Below are 19,357 nucleotides of genomic sequence, written 5' to 3' on the forward strand. Positions count from 1 at the left end.
GATGTGCCATTCTCGTTGACTGAGGGCAATATACCCTATCTACATTTATAGGGAATATTTACCACTAGTGCGATAAAGTAGCACCATGAGTACTAACTGTACTAAGTAATATTTAATTGATGTCATTTAAAATTATAATGGAAGAAGTACAATATTAGTGTACCTAATATTTATTTAATCGTATGGCATAAATAGGTTCACAGGTATACAGTATTTTATATCATGAAAAGTATGTCACAAATTGATGTCCAAGGTTCTCAGCCATTGAGCTGCGTCAGGAGTAAGTGAGATCAGGTCGTCGGGACTTCCTGGGTAGGCTCTGAGGGGGCACTCCTGAACTATGTGTTGAACAGTTTGCGATTCGGCGCCACAGTCACATCTAGGCGAATCAATCCAGCCACAAAGGTGTTTGAAATGGGCAGTACGGCCGAACCCTGTCCGCATTCTGTTTAGTTTGCACCATTCATGACGCGGGAGATTAAACCCCTTCAATTTTGCACCGGGTGAGACAAGGCTACTCACAGAACCGTCCGTCTTTAACTGCCAGTCAGAAACCCATTTTTCGTTAAGACTAGGACTGGATTCTATTAGAGCCCTAGCCAGCTTAAAAGGTGGGTGACGAGATTTGAGTCGGTGGTAACCTTGGTTAAGGAAATCTTGGCGCCCGGGGAGATCCACTCTGGCTAATAGTTTGTGGGTTTCTCTGATAAGAGCCTCTTCCCTTCTCAGTCGGGGGGGTGCGATGTTGCTTAAGACCGGGAGCCAATGAGTTGGTGTGGGAAGAATAGTGCCCGAGATGCATCTCATCGATTTGTTGAGTTCCACATCGACTCGATCTGTGTGCACACTCTCCAGCCACACTGGTGAGCAGTAATCGGCAGTGGAGTATACGAGGGCCAGAGCTGAAGTTCGTAGGCAGTCCGCGCTAGCTCCCCACGTAGTACCAGCAAGTTTATTGATTATGTTGTTCCGAGTTTGCAGCTTTCTACCAAGTTTAGTGAGGTGTTCTTTAAATGTGAGTGACCGGTCTATAGTGACTCCCAAGTACTTGGGAGAGAAGCTGTGTGACAGTCTTCTTCCCTGCCACAGGACATTTAACTCATGTTTTGCCAGCTTGTTGTGGAGATGGAAGCAAGCAACCTCGGTCTTTGTGGGACTACCTAATTAATACAAGTCCATATTTACGTGACGGGTTTGAATAAAACCACAGCTTGGGGTTTTGTTTTAAAACTTAATTTTAACTATCAGCAAATGAAACAGTCGAAATGATTTTTTTCCTTGTACGTAGGTACTTATATAGTTATCGATTACCTACTTGAAGATTATTATAAGTAGATAACTGGGCCAGAGGTCGTGGCTACCCCGAATATTAATTCAGTCGTATCCAGGTTTGACAAGCAACGTTACGTGATATTTTATAAGTGTATTTTTAAACCCGAATTTCTAATATGGAAGTGAAATTAGTTATAATATGTGCTTTATTAAAAATAGTGGGTGCAAAAATATCTATAAATATAAATACTGATTCAGGAATACATAATGTGTCTATTACGTACGATGGCTCGGATTCCCAAGTGGTGAACGCTCTAGACATTGATCGTTTCAATCTTCGAAGTCATATTTTCAAAGAAGCTGTTAAAACTCATTTTGGCGAGAAACCAAGCAATATCTATTTCAAGTCGCCTACACCGTGGGATGATCTGTACAAAAAGTATAATTGGGAGCAAGTTACAAGAGTAATAACAGTCAAATCTGCAAGTGTACGTGACGTTAAAGTAAAACCCGTCATAGTATTGTCACACGATTTCGAAAATTCTTCTAACAAAACCATAAAAGTAAACACTGGAATAAGTCAGACTATTGAACACACGATATCAACGAGTTGGTCTAAAAACCAAGAAGTCTCTATCTCACAAGAAGTTGAATACGATTTAAATATTTTGGTCGCGAAATTATCCGGTACCACTGGATTGACGTACACCTCTAGTCTAGGGAAGAGCGAAGAGAAATCTGAATCGGTAAGCGTCGGAGCGACTAGCGCTGTCGAAACGGAATTGGCGCCAGGACAGGCCGTGACAGCTGTCCTGTCAGCTAAGCGCGGCCATTTTGAAATTGAGGTGGTATACCAAACCACTTTGCGAGGAAAATTAGCAGTGAATTTCAAACGTGGGCACAATGGGCACCATTTTTATGGACCTTCAATTAAGAAGGTTTTTAAAAGTGGAGGTTTGAAAAATGAAATAACGGAGACGGAGCGTATTAAAGTTGGATTTTATGCTGAAGCTTCGTTAAAGGTTTTTGATAAGACTACTGGGTTACCTGTGTAAGGATTTTAAGTGTATTAAACTTTTGTTGAAAATAGCCGTTTGCTTATTTCACGCAAAGAAAACAGGAAAAATCTAAACAGCGAACTGTAATAGTAATTAGGACGAAAGAATGACCGGTAGGATTGACCTCGATTAGGTGGTTCGCCTAGGTTACGCGAAGCTCGGGCTGTGTTAGATGGCGTTACATCTGCAAATTATCAGTCTTATTTTTTTTGTGAAGTCTTACAGGCATTTATATACTTTCAAGTATGCTTCGCGAACATTTAATATTAAAATTGACGTATTAAAACAAACATTAAACTTTTTAAGTATTGTAACGTAAATCCTCTTGTCTATTTTACACTATTTTTAAGTACCACTCACACATGCAAACAGTGTTTTTGTATTCCTTCTAGTCGATAATTTCACGCGGCGACAGCTTGTTTAAATACTTTAAATAGCATTGCGGTAAATACGTGGCATCGCATGATTTGCATGGAAGTGGAGTGGGTTCGAAATCGAATCCAGTACTTTTTCTCTTTTTTTTGTTTTATTATTATTATACATAAATGTACCTATATTATGTACAGTAGTTACTGAGCGTTTTCCACAAAAAAGATTACAAACCTATTCTCTTAAATCGAAATAGTTTTTGGGTTCGTCGTCAACTCAGAATTTCTAACATAATTATCATAATCTGATATTTTAAAAATTTCGAAAAAGTATAGATAAATTTTAGTTTTCTAAATGCGTGGTTTTGTGAAACTACGATTCAAATGTTTTTTTTCTAATTGTTTATTTTCGATTGAGCAGGGGTATTCAAATCGCTTTAGTAAATGAAAATGCAATAGTTAACTGAGTAACGTAATGCTTTAAAAACTCAAGTGGACTTCTGTCTTTTTTATCTAACGAGTAATTTCGAGAAAATATTATATTGAGCGAGGGTATTATAGGTTGTGTTTTATATCTTAACTTAATAGATGGAAAATCAAAATGACAATAAAAAAAAACAATATGTTCTCTAAGATAAAATTGATACCTTCGGCTCTCCCTTCTTGCTCGATCAATAAAAAAATATAAAATTATATCCAAAAAAATACAAAAAGTTGATACGAACCCGGGACTCGAACGCAGCTTCACGGCGTGACAGACGACTGTTCACCAACGACGCCATTACATAACACGCTGTTTCCGACGAAATTAGGCTATACATACATTTAATTATTTAAATATAAATAATAATAATGTCAAATTACTCTATAATCTGAAGTGGAAGAATTCGTTGTTTCACCAAAGATAATGTGTGTTTGTTTGTTTGTCCGTCTTTCACGGCCAAACGGATTGACGTGTTTTTTTAAGTGGAGATAGTTGAAGGGATGGAGAGTGACATAGGCTACTTTTGTCTCTTTCTAACGCGAGCGAAGCCGCGGGCAAAAGCTAGTACTCCTGGACCAGATTATATTGATGATAATTATTATTTGTAACCATTTAGTTAATATTGTCTTCGGATATCGCGATAGGTACTCATGAAATAAAACTATGAAAACGGATTAAATGTCGTATAATGAATTTAAAATTCATCCCGACGTTTCGAACCCTTTACAACGTTGGTGGTCAACGGGTTACAGAGGAAAAATTACAATGTGCAAAAGCTACCCACATACATACATTATTCTTGTAATTTTTCCTCTGTCACCCGTTGACCACGAACGCTGTAAAGTGTTCGAAACGTCGTTTTTAAATCATTATATCCGTTTCCATAGTTTTATTTCATAACTATTTAGTTGTTGAAGAAAAACATTCACACAACAATAACATAGGTCAACCAGTTCAGTAAATGCAAGGAGTACAGCACATTACTAATACTATGCCCACACTGTGACCTATTATATTTTATTTTATCAACAAAGGCAATAATAAACGATTGTATTGTATTTTTGTATGAAAATAAAAAATAGGAAAGCAATATAGTAATAGTCAAATATTCCATTAAAAAATAAAAAAAAACTTAATAAATCCAAAAAAAATTCAATGATTAAAAAAAACTTCGGAATGGAACTCGGGATCTCCTGCTTCATGTCGGTGCATTTGACCGAGATGCCATTTCGATTTACACTAGCAGTGTCGAAATATACGATATGTATATCTTTATTGACAAAATGCGTCATTATTTCTGAGTCCGCTTGAGTTAAACCAATATCTTTAAAATTACTTGTCAAGAGCCAAGCAAGTGTCACTGATGACAATGTCAACTAAAAATGCGCGAAATATGACGGCTCTGTGTCTGTACACAAAATTTGGCACGCACATTTATTTATTTATTTATTTATTTAAACTTTATTGCACAATATAAAAAAGTACAAATGGCGGACTTAATGCCAGATGGCATTCTCTACCAGTCAACCATGGGCTAAACCGAAAGATTAAGTAGGTGCAGGGTCCTAGTATAGTTAGCGTGTAATGGAAAAGAATTTAAGATACAAACAATATCCATATATGCTACATTTAAATATATATATACAGACCTAATATTATACATAAATAGGTATATAAATATACAATACATAAATATAATATAAAATATACCCATTGTGAAAGATCATTGAGGGTGACTATCGAACCTTGTCAAACAGATACTTACGCAGCATGCGCTTGAAGGCGAATTTGTTCCGAGCCTGCCTAATGGTGAGAGGAAGATCATTCCACAGCCGGATTGCCTGGATGGTGAACGAATTTGACATGAAACCTGTACGATGTCGGGGGACAATAAGTTGAAGACTACGGGAGGTTCGGAGCTCCGTGCCCGAGCGCGGGGTAACAAATTTAAAATTGGATCGAAGATAATTTGGGGCTGAAGGATCAAATAATATTGAAAATAAGGTACAGAGAATGCGCAAGGATCGACGTTCACGAATAGGAAGCCAGTTCAGTTTTTTGCGAAAAGTTGAAATATGATCGTATTTTCGGAGCCCAAAGACAAACCTGATGCAATTATTGAGCAACCGATCGAACTTGGATAAGTAAGCTTGGGTGATATTGCTGTAACACACATCAGCATAATCCAGGATGGGCAGAACAAGGGCTTGGACCAGAAGGGTCTTGGTGGAGGACGGGAGAAAGTATTTAAACCTATAGACTCTATAGAGAGATCTTAAAGTGTACGTCACTCTACGACAAACATCATTTTACGTAAAATTAATAACAAATTCACATGGATTTGTCCATGATTTCTGTATGAAACAATGTATTTCATTCAATATTGCGACGATGGATAATGTATAGTAGATGTATGCGGATATTTTATTTAGTTGTTGTGTGCGGTGACTAAATAAATGGGAGATGTTTTTTGTATGGAAAGCGAACCACCTTAAGTGGATCGCACTCATTTGGGACAGGTTTTCAAGAGAAAAGACGGCCTTTTATTTAATGAAGGCCGGTTGTGTAGGGTTAACTGATGGTGAATTGCCGACAATGTAGATATATGACGATCCACGACCTTCATACTTTCAGTCCGTGGCGTTTGTTAAGGAAATAAGGAAGATTTATCCGTTCCAAAGTATGAATGAGACAACTATAGTGTATATGTATATTCGACATAAGCCACAAGTGATAAAATTTGCTGAATTTTATCTATATATGGATACTACCTACTACTGAAAATGTAGGTAAGGTTTGATGTGTATGGGAAAGGCAGCTATCGTGTGCTTGTGTGTGTGTTTGTGTTATAATCTCGACATAGCCTGCCTGTTAGTCCTCAATTAACAACCGCCCGTAACACCGGCCCGATCTAGTGCATCTATTGTCCACACACAGGATTGCAAGCTCACGCATGACTATTGTACAATAAACCAGTCCTCATTCATTCTCAATACACAAAAACCAACTCTAGATTCACGTATTAAGCTCTATACTCACCGCAAAAACTCATCAAACATTCTATGGCAACCACTTTTCTTTTACGTTTCATTTAACGCAAGTCTACTTAAATCAAAAGTAGCAAGGTTGTTCAAAACGCAAATCGAATGTGGTAATTAAACAAAAGCTTTTGCAGATGGCTTTCATGATTTTCAAACTCATTTTCTAGCGGATAACGGTGAGGTAAGCGGTAAGAGAAGGTATGCCAAATGCGTTTTGTTTAAGCTAGGACAGCTAGGTTGTCCTTGGAGACACCTATAAGTAGGCTAAGTGATTAACGGAAGCCATTAGATTGATGTGAGAGATACCGGACCTGCGATATATCGATTTGTGTGGGAACTGTGTGCAGACTGGGTTGTTTCCAAATTGCAGTTGGGTCGCAGTGCGTCTGTACCGGCCCTTAGGGCCAGTTGCATCATCCATACTTGACAAATTGGTCAACGCCATGCAGCGATTATTTATCTATTCAATGCATCTTCACATGCACTTTTACCTTAAAGTCTCCACTTGACCTGTTTAAATGATATACTAGTAGGGATAAATTCTAATTTAAGAATTTGTAATACCTTTCAACTGGATTTGACATGACCTTGACAATCGCCTTGGAGAGAGCAACGCATCTCACGATTCACATCAATCAGTGTAAGTGTAATATGAGTGACAGTGTTCAAGGTTGTAGCAAAATGAAATCAAACCCGTAACAAGTTAATAATTAATCGGACTTAAATCTTATCCTGCAATCCGCAGTAAGGTGACAAATTAGTGTAAACCATATAGGACGGTTTAATAATAAAACAAAGTTGATTTTAGTTATCTGCGAATACTAAACGAATAAACTATCAGTTGCTAACATAGTCTACTTAAGTTGGGTAAGTGATCTGTCATCTGACTCTGAGTATAAAGCAGATATAAACCTATCCTTCAATTAAATTGACATTCCACAGTAATACATCCACAAATCACAAATAACCACAAATGTCACTAAAAACCTGCTAACTTGGGTAAGTGATCTGTGTAGTAGAAAACCCATACTCCAATTGACATACCATGCGCGGATCCATGGGGGCCTGGGCACTGACCACTTGACCCCCCCTCTCCCCGTCGACTCGACGTCTACAAATCACCAATATCACAGAATATATAATAGTACAAGTACAGAAGGCCCACTGCTTTGATGTTCAAGAAATGCCGCCTTTTTAAATGCCTACAAAATTCTAACAAAGAAACGAGCCGCACGTGCACAGCGTCGGACGATAGGGTTGCCTATGGATTAAAAAGAATTAATACTCAGATAAAATGTTATACTATTAAGCCTTGGGTACTTTTTAGATACAGTATATACAGTATTTATATATTTTTATTTGGGCCCCAACATCACATGCCTTATTGAATTTATCCGTGGGACTTAATCATTAGTAGATCTGTGTGAGATTGTCCTATTTTATCCATGATGTCTATTTAACTAAGCATTGTTAGCCATTCCACATGCGGACATCGCATATAAACCTTAAAAAAAACTCGCGTCGTAAAGCAACAATAGAAAGTGTGAACGTGCGTTCCGTGAGAACGCGCGCCAACCCTGATTAGGCCGCGAACTCGCGGCCGCCGGCATGTACTTGTAGCGCGGCGATAGAATCGCGGAGTGAGCCGCCCCTGCCAATATCCACAAACACCAAACCAAACTAAAAACTTGCTAACATAGTCATCGCAAACAAGTTTTTCACAGAAATCGCGAAGCGTCTGGTTTAGGTAACTGGTGACCGAAGAGCTGGCTACTTCCACGCACAACGAATCAGCATTGCGAGGAAATGTCGATAGCATCCTTGGTACAATGCCTCAAGTCCCTATTTTAGATATTAGCTAGCTTTTAAGTTTGGTCGTACTTTCTCATATTATTATGTAAATTATGTTAATGTAAATAAATAATAGCACAGAATGTAAATTATAATTATAATAGTACAAGTAGGTACAGAAGGCTAACTTCTTTGATGTTCATAAAATGCCGCCATTCTAAATTCTTACCTACTAACGGACCACACGCGAGCACCCGACATCGAATTCTAATGCGCCGCGCGAAGTTCGTCACCACTGAATGGGCTGCGAACTCGCGGCCGCCGGCATGTACTTGTAGCGCGGCGATAGAATCGCGGAGTGAGCCGCCCCTGATAATAGTCTATCTAACTTGGGTAAGTGATCTGTGCAGCAGATAACCTATACTTCAATTGACATTCCGCAGGTTATGGGCTACGGCGATCGTGCGAGACCCAAATTGAGTTTACTGTCCTCCGTTTTGCAACTTTCAATGGAGATGTGGCTCTTGAGGCTTAGATGGATGTGTGTTATCTAAAATTGGTCTACTTAAACCCATACGAGTTGATTAAAAAAACAATGCGTTTCTTTATAATAGCAAGAAGGGTGCCGTACCATGAATGGCACTTCTGCGACACGAAACGCCGCGAAAGGTAATCTGGCTCTGTCACGCCAACATGCAAGAGCGATAGAGATAGATATCTACGAGCGTTTCGTTTTGTGAGCGTTTGTGCCATTCGGCTACGTACTCAATGTCCAGTGGCCTATTTCACAACACAACTTCGCCGTTCATTTCCTGTTCAACAAGGAAATATTACACTACGCACTATTTACTATAGGTACTATTTGAGACGCCAATATCTAAGTTGATCAACCCCTGGAACGCCGATGTCAAAACTAAGCTACTGAATTAGTAACCTTCATAGGGTTGTAAATAGAAAAAAAAACAAATGTTTTTTTTTCAGAATTATGAAAAAAAAACATGAAAAAAACCGAGCACCTTGGTTTTTTTCTAAATATGGTTTTTTTTCAGATGAACAAATAATACGACAATAACGGTTTTTCGTGAGTTGTAACGTGTTTCAATAACAATAACGTAAATTTTTATTCAATTAACATTCAGTATACAAGGGAATCCCCGATGCTGTGTGTAGCGTGGAGAGGCGGTGGTGTTGCCAACAGTAAAAAGTGATAACTACCAACTACAGATTTCGTAAATGTTACTTTTATAAGACCAGAAATTAAAGTTATTTGATTAAATTCGTTTAATAGTTAACATTAAGTCTAAAACACCGTATAAAAGTATTAACTACTTTCAAATTTTGAGATTTCATACTTTAGAAAAAAAACATACTCCAGAAAAAAAACAGTTTTTTTTCACGGTTTTTTTTCATGTCTTTTTTCAAGCCAGAAAAAAAACCGTTTTTTGCAACCCTAAACCTTCAATATGTTAATTAGAGTTTAAATTGTCTGTGATATAATATCTGGATTAAGGCGTTTGAGGGTAACCCCCTAAAGTCACATTTGTATCCCAATTGACATTCCTCAGGTTATGGGCTTTACGGCGATATCGTACCAAACCGAAATTGAGTTTAAACTGTCTATCGTTTTGCAATTTGGAACGTTTCAATATGGACTAAGTTGCCAGACTTTCTTCATTATCTCAAGGATGAAACTTTGGGATAATGTAGAGTCCGTATCGACGTTTAATGTCTGCATAATACTTAAGTGCATATTACCTAAGTAGTTCGGCCCGTCGACAATTTTTTTGCTATGAAGTTCTTTTTAAAAACACTAACTTTCCTTAAATTCACAACGCTCATTTTTATATATGTGTTAGAAAAGACTATAAGGATTTGATAATCACCATTGCCTGACCATTTCCGCCGGCAGTAATTATTACCCGACACTTAAATGTATCTAACTTACCCTAATTTCTCAAGCTACGGCCGGCGCAAATGGTCAGTAAATGATGATTAATTCCTAACAGTATTTTCTAACACATACCTTTTTTTTAATAGTGTGTAAGTAATTTTGAAATATTTATACTTAATTGAAGTTAGTTTTAGTTTATTATTTATTATGTTTTAGTGTACTTATTATTTATTTATTAACACAAAGAGGTACATTCTACAAATTATACTATTAAAATTATACTAGACTTAGAAAACTAAAACTAAACCTATCTAAAAAATAAAAATACCTAAAAGTCTAAGCCCTGGCTTCTCGGCAAGGTGCCTATCACGCAGGCAGCATTCCCGCGCTGTATTGCAATAGCAATTCTTTGCGCGAGAAAGCTGCCGGCGCGAGGGTCACCTGTTGCCTCCCTTAACCGCTTCCCCAACTTCCTACTTCTCCCTGAGAAGCCCACGCGCTCCTTTACCCCACGGTCCGAGTTTCTCGACGCCCAATGCTACGAACTCGTAGTTGGCGCCGAGACAGCTATATTTGTTGGCCTTAAACCGCTCCCGGGCGTCAGCCGCCGCTCCGCCCTTTTTGCTGGTCAGTTGGATGTAGGACGCTGCCAACGTGTCGGCGCAGGTAGCGTCCCATACCAGCGCGCGGCCTTTTCTCCAAGGGATTAACGACATCCCGTCCGGGCGCTTGCCATCGTCCCGAGCGATCTGGGGCTCCAGAGCTGCAGGGACGTTAGCGCTGACGAGAGCCCTTCTAAGGATGTCGTTAAGGGCGGCATGGAGAGAAAGGCGACCCGCGCCTGAGGAGCCGGAAAGGCCGTGGTGGCCCAGCCGGTCAAAATGTATAGCAAAAAAATGGCCGACGGGCCGAAATAGGTAATATGTAGATATAAAACGTCGATACGAACTCTAAATTATCCCAAAGTTTCATCCTTGAGAAAATGAGGAAGGCTCTTAGTCCATTATTAAATGCGGCTACTACAGAAGGTTCCTTAAGACGATACGATACCCCTCATTTCTCCATACAAACGCTCTCGCCTGTTTCCTCTCTGGTTTTTGAAGCTAGATCGATGATTTTTTCAACACAGATTTTTATTCTTTCTTTCTTTGTGGTCTACATTTAAATTGTGTGTGTGTGTCTTTGTGGTCTACATACCAAATTAAATTTTTGAAACTCTTTGTACCTACATACGAGTGAGCTTGATCGCTTTTTCTTTGGTGTATGGTATCTTTGGTATCTATTTCAGGTTTTGCACTTACCTATATATAAACACTATTATGTACTTTAGCATGTAGTTGCGCTCTCTCGGAAGGGTTTCCACGGAAGACCAGCGTCGAGATTCCTAAGTGGTATCTTGACATTAAGCTGACTGGAGACCCTTTCAGTGACGCTTAACAATAAATTAGTACTGTCTATGTAATTCCTAAATTTAAGCGTTTTCTGAATAAATTTCTTCTATTCTATTATCAATATCTGTGTCGGACCGTTTTGATTTTTTTGATATTTTTGTTTTAAAAGGAATTATGGCCTCTCAAAGTTGGCCAAAACGGCTTAATAAATATACAGGGTGATTCATGAGTCGTGAGCAGGAGTGAACAGGGTACTGGGGAGGGTCACACTGAGCAACTTTCATAATGGGGCAACACTAAATTGTGATATTTTTTTTTTCTTAACTATGACTTAATTGATAGTTAATCATCAATTAAGTCATAATTAGAACGTAATTGATAATTAGCTATCAATTAAGTACTTATCAATTAAGTCATAGTTAAGAAAAATAATCACAATTCAGTGTTGCCCCATTATGAAAGTTGCTCAGCGTGACCCTCCCCAGTACCCTGTTCACTCCTGCTCACGACTCATGAATCACCCTGTATATAATATATAATATAAGCTTCAAGTACCTACATCAAGAACGTTTTTACCTGGCTACCTAGCCGACGTTACAATCGCTTACGTTTCATAGGCGTATCGTAGCTAGCTCACCCTTTCGCTCTTCTGTGGGCGCGACAGAGACAGACTGCGTTTCGGTCGCCAGCGCCACGTAGCGTGAACGATTGTCACTTCGCTTGCTGGAATTAGAACAGGGGGCCGATTTTTGAATCTCACGGCGTTCGGATTCAGAAAATTGTCACTGAAAATAGTAGGCTATTCTCCGTTTTCAACCGGTATTTTAGTGACAGTGAGACTCAAAAATCGGCCCCCAGATATTCGACCTTATTGCAAATGAATAAGGGCCCCTTAGTCATGGGTCGCCACTATGAGGTTGAGGTTCAAATGGAAGCGCTTATCTGAAATTGGTAAACGTAAGTCTATATGAGTTGATGTAATCAAAAGGGCAGTATATGTTATATGCAAATTGTTTCGTTTCTTTGTTAAAGAAGAAGTTATTACTTACATAGGTTTATTGTCTTAGTACTGTAAGTTACTCAGAAAATTACTTTAGGGGGTTATGGAGGGGTCCATATTGACTCATATAAAATTATTTGTTATAAAATTATTGTTTATACCGATTTGTGCTCCAAATGATCATTTCTCATAATTTTACTTATCATAATTTTATTTCATTATTATCAATAGTACTACTATCACTGTTCATAATAATCATTTAGCCGAAAATTTTTAATCATAAATTCTATACAAATATTTAATAACATTCATAATTTTGTGTTTAAGAAAATGATTTATCATAAAATTATTTTAAAAGTTTTGGGGAAGTTCTATGAAAAACTTGTGCCATTTATAGAAACGCGCCTGGAGCTTTTACAGCGACATATACAATTTACATTAAAAAGTCGTTTCTGGTTTGCTCACGGTCAACCTAACACGCTCCTCCTCGCTACGCTCGTCGTCGCACCTAACTGGATGTCACACAACCCGAGGCTAACCCACCATTTTATATAGAATTTAACCGTTGAGAGCCTACTAACCTTGAGTTAAGCGGTTGGTGCAAGTGGCCCTTAGTACGTTTTCACATTATCCGATCCGATGTCGGATGTCGGACCGATATCCCATAACAGGCGCCATCTTGGATTTTTTCTATTGAAATCCTTCCGACATCCGATATCGGATCGGATAATGTGAAAACGTGGTTTGAGTCACATTTAGCTTTTACAGTTTAAGTTGTAATAAAAATAGCTGCCAGCGTTTTTCGGTTCTAACTAATAATAATATGTATGTTCGACAATTAAGAGTTCTCTTTATCTTGTCCTGGCCTTTCTTCAGGACTTCAGGAATCATCAGGTATTCAAAGTTTAAGTTATTTCATAAAAGAGGTTATAATTAAACTATCACTTAATAAGTTCGTACCCAACCTAATAAATATGTCACCTAAAGGCTACAACTTGATGATTTGCCGCGATCAATACAATCTTGATGGACCATATCATTACTATGGTGCCACGAAGGTTCATCTACAATGAATCCTCGAATTCACCCGAAAACTTTACTGTGCAACTTTAACACAAAGCTTTAAAGCTAAAAATCAAAGAGACATGAGTTTAAAAAGCGCTTTTGAAAGTTTGTCACGTACTTATTGTTAAACCACACTATTTGCCAATAGACAACGCTTACTGTGACCGTTATAAGACGCAGTAAGATTCAAAATTCATCTACATTCCATTTTCAAAATTGCTTCGAGTACTGATCGAATTTTCATTGTTGAATTTCTGTATACCATTTGTTTAAATCTAAGAGGATCTTAATACGAAGTGATAGAGATTAAAATGGAATGGTTTTAAGTTTCAAAAACGCAAATGGTTGGTGGTTTTTGTCATTGTTAAGTTCGTTGTATAAATAGGCAGAGTAAGTTTGGATTGACACATTCGACAGTTTGTCTTACAACGTGTTGTGTCTCCTAAACTTTTAGGTAGGTTCAATATGTGGTCAAAAAGTGGATACAAAGTTGAGTGTCCGAGAAATTGTAAGATGTATAATCAAACATCTATATAGTATACCTACTATAGGACTTTAGTTAAAATCCTTATCAACTTATTAAAGAAATCCACTAGAATCAAAAGTAAATATAAAAGTTCTTTAATTACTAATTAAAAAATTACGTAAAAAAACTATTTACCACGGAAAATAAATACACTTACAGTTCATTAAAATTATCTGAAAAAAAGTTTATGTTGTATTTTTTATTATAATTTTCACATCATAAATACTCTTAGTAGTGTCTTAAGTTGGCTGAAGGATAACTTCTCTTAGCCATGTAATATTAGCCACCACAGGTTTTAATACTCTTTTGTTTTGTTGATTATTTATAAAACATTAATCCAATACGTACTCGTATCTAAATCATTAAAATTTAGGAGAATTATTAGACTTATATTGACCGAGATATAGACCGTGATTACCTTTTTGATTTTTGTCGAGCTCCCGATATGATGCATGCAACTGCGTCGAAATATCGGGAGCTCGACAAAAATCAAAAGGTAATCACGGTCTATATACCGGTCAATATAAGTCTAATGAAAATAACCGTGAATCATTCAAAACTCTTAGGAGAGTTATGTTGTAATAATATTTTTTTTTCCAGATATTTTACATACATTTTTGATCTCAGAGCAACAACATGAAGGTAATTTATAATTTCCATTGAATGCAATATTTCCTTTTATTTATTATTTCTTTTTTATTTATTTATTAAGTAAACTGAGTAGAAAGAAAAACAAGTACCTACTAAATTATTTTTAGTTTTTTAAAGAGTACTTTACGTAATAACAGGCTACTTGCCTCCTAGTCAAATCAGCTTCTTTTTAAGAACTGTCAAAACGAATTTGAACGACTTGCTAATATGGAATTTATATGAAATCGAATTGAGTGACGTCACGGTCAACTCAGTTACTTTATATATTTCTACCTGACCTATTAAATAGAAATTGGATTTAAAAATAACTCCTGTCCATGTTTTTCTTATAATTATCTGATGCTTTATTTTGCGCGTGGTATAAAATATTTTATTTTAACTGCTGTCAAGTTCCCTATTCACGACTTTGCTAATCTTACTTATATTTAAGTTATTGAATATTCTTTAAAATTTAATTTGCAATTAATTAACAGTGATTTTTTGTTTTATTTCAGGCGTTTGTTCCTTTGATTTGTTTACTGGCGCTAGCGGCTGCCGAAGCTCCTCTCGGGTAAGTTGATTAATATGTCTAATGAATACTTTATATTTTGAAAATATATACGAAATTATATTTACCTATTAGAAGAAAAAAATACAATATTGAAAATGACTCTAACAAAACAAATGAAAATAAACATTCTAAGTTTTGTAGAAGTAGTCCACGTACAGTCAAATAAACCAAACTAAGTTTTCTTGCTATCAAAATTTTATGTGTTAAGAACGCTATGGGAGACACTTTAAAATTGCATTGTCTGTCGAGTCAGGCTATGCTCATCGTGCTGAATTTTAATCTGATAGAAAACTAATGGAATATTTAGTACATTTAGTAACATTATTATTTGAAAACTAACGTATTTCTCAATTAATTTCAGCGACGGTTACGCCGCGGCTCGATCAAGCCACGACCACAGCCATGGTCATTCCCACAATTCCAACCTCGGCCGATCTCTCTCCACCGAATACGGAGCCCCTGGGGCCTCTACCCGGTCCCTATCTCAGGAATACGGGGCACCAAGCTTTCGAGCGCTTAGCCAGGAGTACGGAGCTCCAAGCGCCAGAGGCCTCAGCCAAGAGTATGGGGCGCCAAGCGCTAGAGGTCTCTCTCAAGAGTACGGTGCCCCTAGTGCTAGGGGCCTTTCTCAGGAATACGGAGCTCCTAGCGCTCGAGGTCTATCACAAGAATATGGGGCACCAAGTGCCAGAGGGATCTCTCAGGAATACGGAGCCCCAAGCGCTAGAGGACTCTCGCAAGAGTATGGCACCCCCAGCGCTAGAGGATTGTCTCAAGAATATGGAGTACCAAGTGCCCGAAGCCCTTCTGAAGGGTATGGCGCCCCCAGTGCTCGTGGCTTGTCTTCCACCTATGGCGCGCCTTCCCAAGACTTCTCCCGCGGACTTTCCCAGGAATACGGAGCACCTGGACTAAGAAACGCACCTTCAGACACTTACGGTGCACCTGCCTTCAGAAATACCCCTTCTGACTCTTACGGAGCTCCCTTGACTGGTCTTCAAGATTTCCGCTCAGCTCCTTCTGAGGAATATGGTGCCCCTTCTGCTAGAAGCTTCGGATCCCCTTCTGCTAAATACGGCGCCCCTGCTCGTAGCTCTTTCCGCAACTCTTTATCTCAAGAATATGGTGCTCCGTCTACCCGATCTGGTTTCTCTGGAAGAAGCTCTTTCAAATCCGCGAAAGGCCGTTCCGGTTTCTCTGCCCCCTCGTCTACTTATGGTGCTCCTAATGCCAGGTCTTCTGACTCCTACTCCCAACATAAGGGTGGTTCTTCGTTTGCCAGCGCGCGTCTGTCGGATTCCTATGGAGCGCCCGCGGCCAGGAGTCTGTCTGATACCTATGGAGCGCCAGCTGCCAGGAGTCTGTCAGATTCCTATGGAGCGCCGGCTGCCAGGAGTCTGTCTGATACGTATGGAGCGCCGAACAGCAGGGCTGCTGGATTGAAGACTGGTGCTTTTGCTTCGTCTTACGCTTCTTCAAGGTTAGTATACTGACACCTATTACTTTTTGATACAAGTTAGGGAATCTGACAATGATTCTTTCACGTCCTAATAAAAGCATTCATCTAAAGGGGTGTGTCTTATCCTTAACTAAATAAAATTCAGAGTATTACAATCTTTCTTGAGCAGGTCAAGAGTAAGTAAGTTCTTATAAGCATTGTATTACTGACGACAGTTCTTTAGGTAAACATTTTCTCTAATATACTTTACTAAAAATGGCATCATCTTGTTTCAGGTCATCCCCGTCCTCCAAATACGGTGCTCCCTCCGCCTTCGACTCCATGCCTTCCGAACAATACGGCGTCCCTGAGCAATACGACTCTCTCTCCAGCCAGGGTTACGGGTACGCCAGGGGAGCCCTCGATGAGCTGCAGAACCAGGTTTGTCTATTTGTATCTTACCTGTCGTATCGTTAGGGGGAGTTGGAACAACGCAAATTTTCAAGCCTTGGTAAAAAATTGTTTATGGTTTTCTTAGTAAATACCTATTGATAGAAGAAGAATGTAAGACTATTATTATATCTAGAAATATAATTACTCTTAGAGTACTAAGAGCTTTATAGCAAAATACTCTTAAACTGTCTACGGTATGATTTGATATTAACGGATCTTAAATTATTTCAGGAGCCAGCGAACTACGACTTTGCTTACAAAGTGAACGACTTCGAATCCGGCAGCGACTTCGGGCATTCGGAAACCAGGCAGGAGAACCGCGCTGAAGGCAGCTACTTCGTCGTTCTACCTGATGGCACTAAACAGGTAAACACTGAATATAATAAAAGATTTTGAATTTAGCAGTGACTTTGGAAGGACTCCTAGAAACCGAAAGAACACGGTTGAGGAGACTTCGAATCTCGATAGTCACTTTCCTGGATGGATTTTAGTAATTTATGTTCTCTGCTACAACGTACAAAATATTTGCATGTCAGTTCATTTGCCAGTAATTTTGTACGTCCCTGGCAAGCCAGTTGTGCAAGCTATAGGCATGTGTATTGCATCCCATACTTTACTTACCATGCGATGACCCAAAATGAGTCTAGGCTCCACGTCACTATCTATACTCGATCTAGAGCGGTATTTTGTCAGTTTTCATTGACTTCAAGCTCACGAAGGTCTACCTCTGCATCTGCCGAACGATATTTAGGATGATTAGGACGACTTAGACTCAAGTGGGCTCTTATGAACGCCCGATCTTCACCCATTCTATGGAAGTGGCTAAGCTCTTTGCTGGAAATATTTTAGAAGTGTTAAAAACAACATTGTAATTCCACAGGTGGTGGAATATGAGGCCGACGAGCGTGGTTTCAAGCCCCGCATCTCCGTGGAGCCAGCAGAGACTGGGGGCTACGACGACAATGCCAACAACATCGGGCGCTCCGCTGACGGACCTTATTAACCACCACAAAAACCAGACCAGAGTGACTCATTGAGACATCAACTAATACATTGGGAAATCAAGTAGACCGTCAAATTCCCAGGCAGATATTTTGAGAGGTGCATGGTCTCATTCGCTGAGTCGACGAAGCCCCTCAGGTGCGGGGCTGCTACTTTTCAACAGTTTGCCTTTGTCACTGTATTGCTTTCGGGTATCTGAAAAACGAACACATCTTGACTATCTAAGTACGAGTATTAGTTGAATATGACTGCCGTCAAAATATTATACAGGAACTTAATGATCATATCGATTGCCCACAAAATATTAGATCTAAATGGTCACTTTGGCTTCGGATCGGAATGCGTTACCATGGTTACTCGAAGTTCAGTTTTAAAAGTCCGTTCCAAAATCAAATAAGTTTAATAAAGCAATTCATACCTAATTCATGCTGTTTAATAAACTTAAAATTTAATTGTATAGACTTTTAAAATTGAAATCGCTTCGGAATGTTTTGTTTGCAATTTTTGTTACGAATTTTACGAACGACTAGCGAAATACTCATTTATTTATTATTTTATAGCAAATAAAAAAATGCATAAAAAAAGTACCTCATAGATTGTAAGTTGCTTGTGATGTAGTGATAATTTAGTGCAAATAAATTTATTGACGTTATTTCTTTTTTTTATTTTGTTCGTTAATTAAAGTAAAACCCAAAAAACTATAGTTTTCAACTTTAAATTTCCTTACTTATTTATAATGTACGTTATACACGGTGAAATTTAATCGATAATCAGGAACCAATTTTTCTTATTCAGTAATCGATGGCGATTACATTTATGTGGCACTTACATGAATTTAAGTTATTTTTATCATACCTAATTTAAAACAGTTAAATTAATTTTTATTTGAATTTTATTGTCACCCTACCAGCGGCGTAAGTTAAATGAGTTCAAAACCTCTTTCGCAAGTAAGTAATATTGGTCATAGGGGTCATAGCAAAAAAATGTAAACATTAAACTGCTGAAAACTGACAATTTGTCATTGTCAACTTTATAAATCACACACGTCTGGTCTGTCAAATTCCCCGCCATCGCGTAGTACGCGTTAATGTGTTGGCTATTACCTAATTTCAATGATTTATTTATTATTAAAAACATGTTTACATGACATTACAGTAAAACCAATGCGTCACGAAACTTAGATAACAAAAACCGGCCAAGAGCGTGTCGGGCCACGCTCAGTGTAGGGTTCCGTAGTTTTCCGTATTTTTCTCAAAAACTACTGAACCTATAAAGTTCAAAATAATTTTCCTAGAAAGGCTTTATAAAGTTCTACTTTTGTGATTTTTTTCATGTTTTTTAAACATATGGTTCAAAAGTTAGAGGGGGGGGGGGGA

At 38.3% G+C, this 19,357-nt stretch overlaps 2 protein-coding genes across 2 annotated transcripts; both read left to right on the forward strand.

Moving 5' to 3' along the window:
- The first annotated feature begins 1,390 nt into the window (after positions 1-1,390).
- Positions 1,391-2,621, forward strand: LOC125237125 (spherulin-2A-like). The gene has a single exon (XM_048144098.1). It carries the CDS (start codon positions 1,449-1,451, stop codon positions 2,325-2,327), a length of 879 nt encoding a protein of 292 aa, XP_048000055.1. The 5' UTR covers positions 1,391-1,448; the 3' UTR covers positions 2,328-2,621.
- Positions 2,622-13,779: 11,158 nt separating this feature from the next.
- LOC125237078 (pro-resilin-like) lies at positions 13,780-18,633 on the forward strand. Its single transcript, XM_048144029.1, has 7 exons — positions 13,780-13,815; positions 14,488-14,529; positions 15,033-15,088; positions 15,450-16,568; positions 16,823-16,967; positions 17,211-17,345; positions 17,860-18,633. The coding sequence occupies exons 2-7, from the start codon at positions 14,524-14,526 to the stop codon at positions 17,980-17,982; spliced, it is 1,584 nt and encodes a 527-aa protein (XP_047999986.1). The 5' UTR covers positions 13,780-13,815; positions 14,488-14,523; the 3' UTR covers positions 17,983-18,633.
- Positions 18,634-19,357: the final 724 nt, after the last annotated feature.

This window comes from Leguminivora glycinivorella, chromosome 20 (genome assembly GCF_023078275.1).
Source record: "Leguminivora glycinivorella isolate SPB_JAAS2020 chromosome 20, LegGlyc_1.1, whole genome shotgun sequence".
NCBI lineage: Eukaryota > Metazoa > Arthropoda > Insecta > Lepidoptera > Tortricidae > Leguminivora > Leguminivora glycinivorella.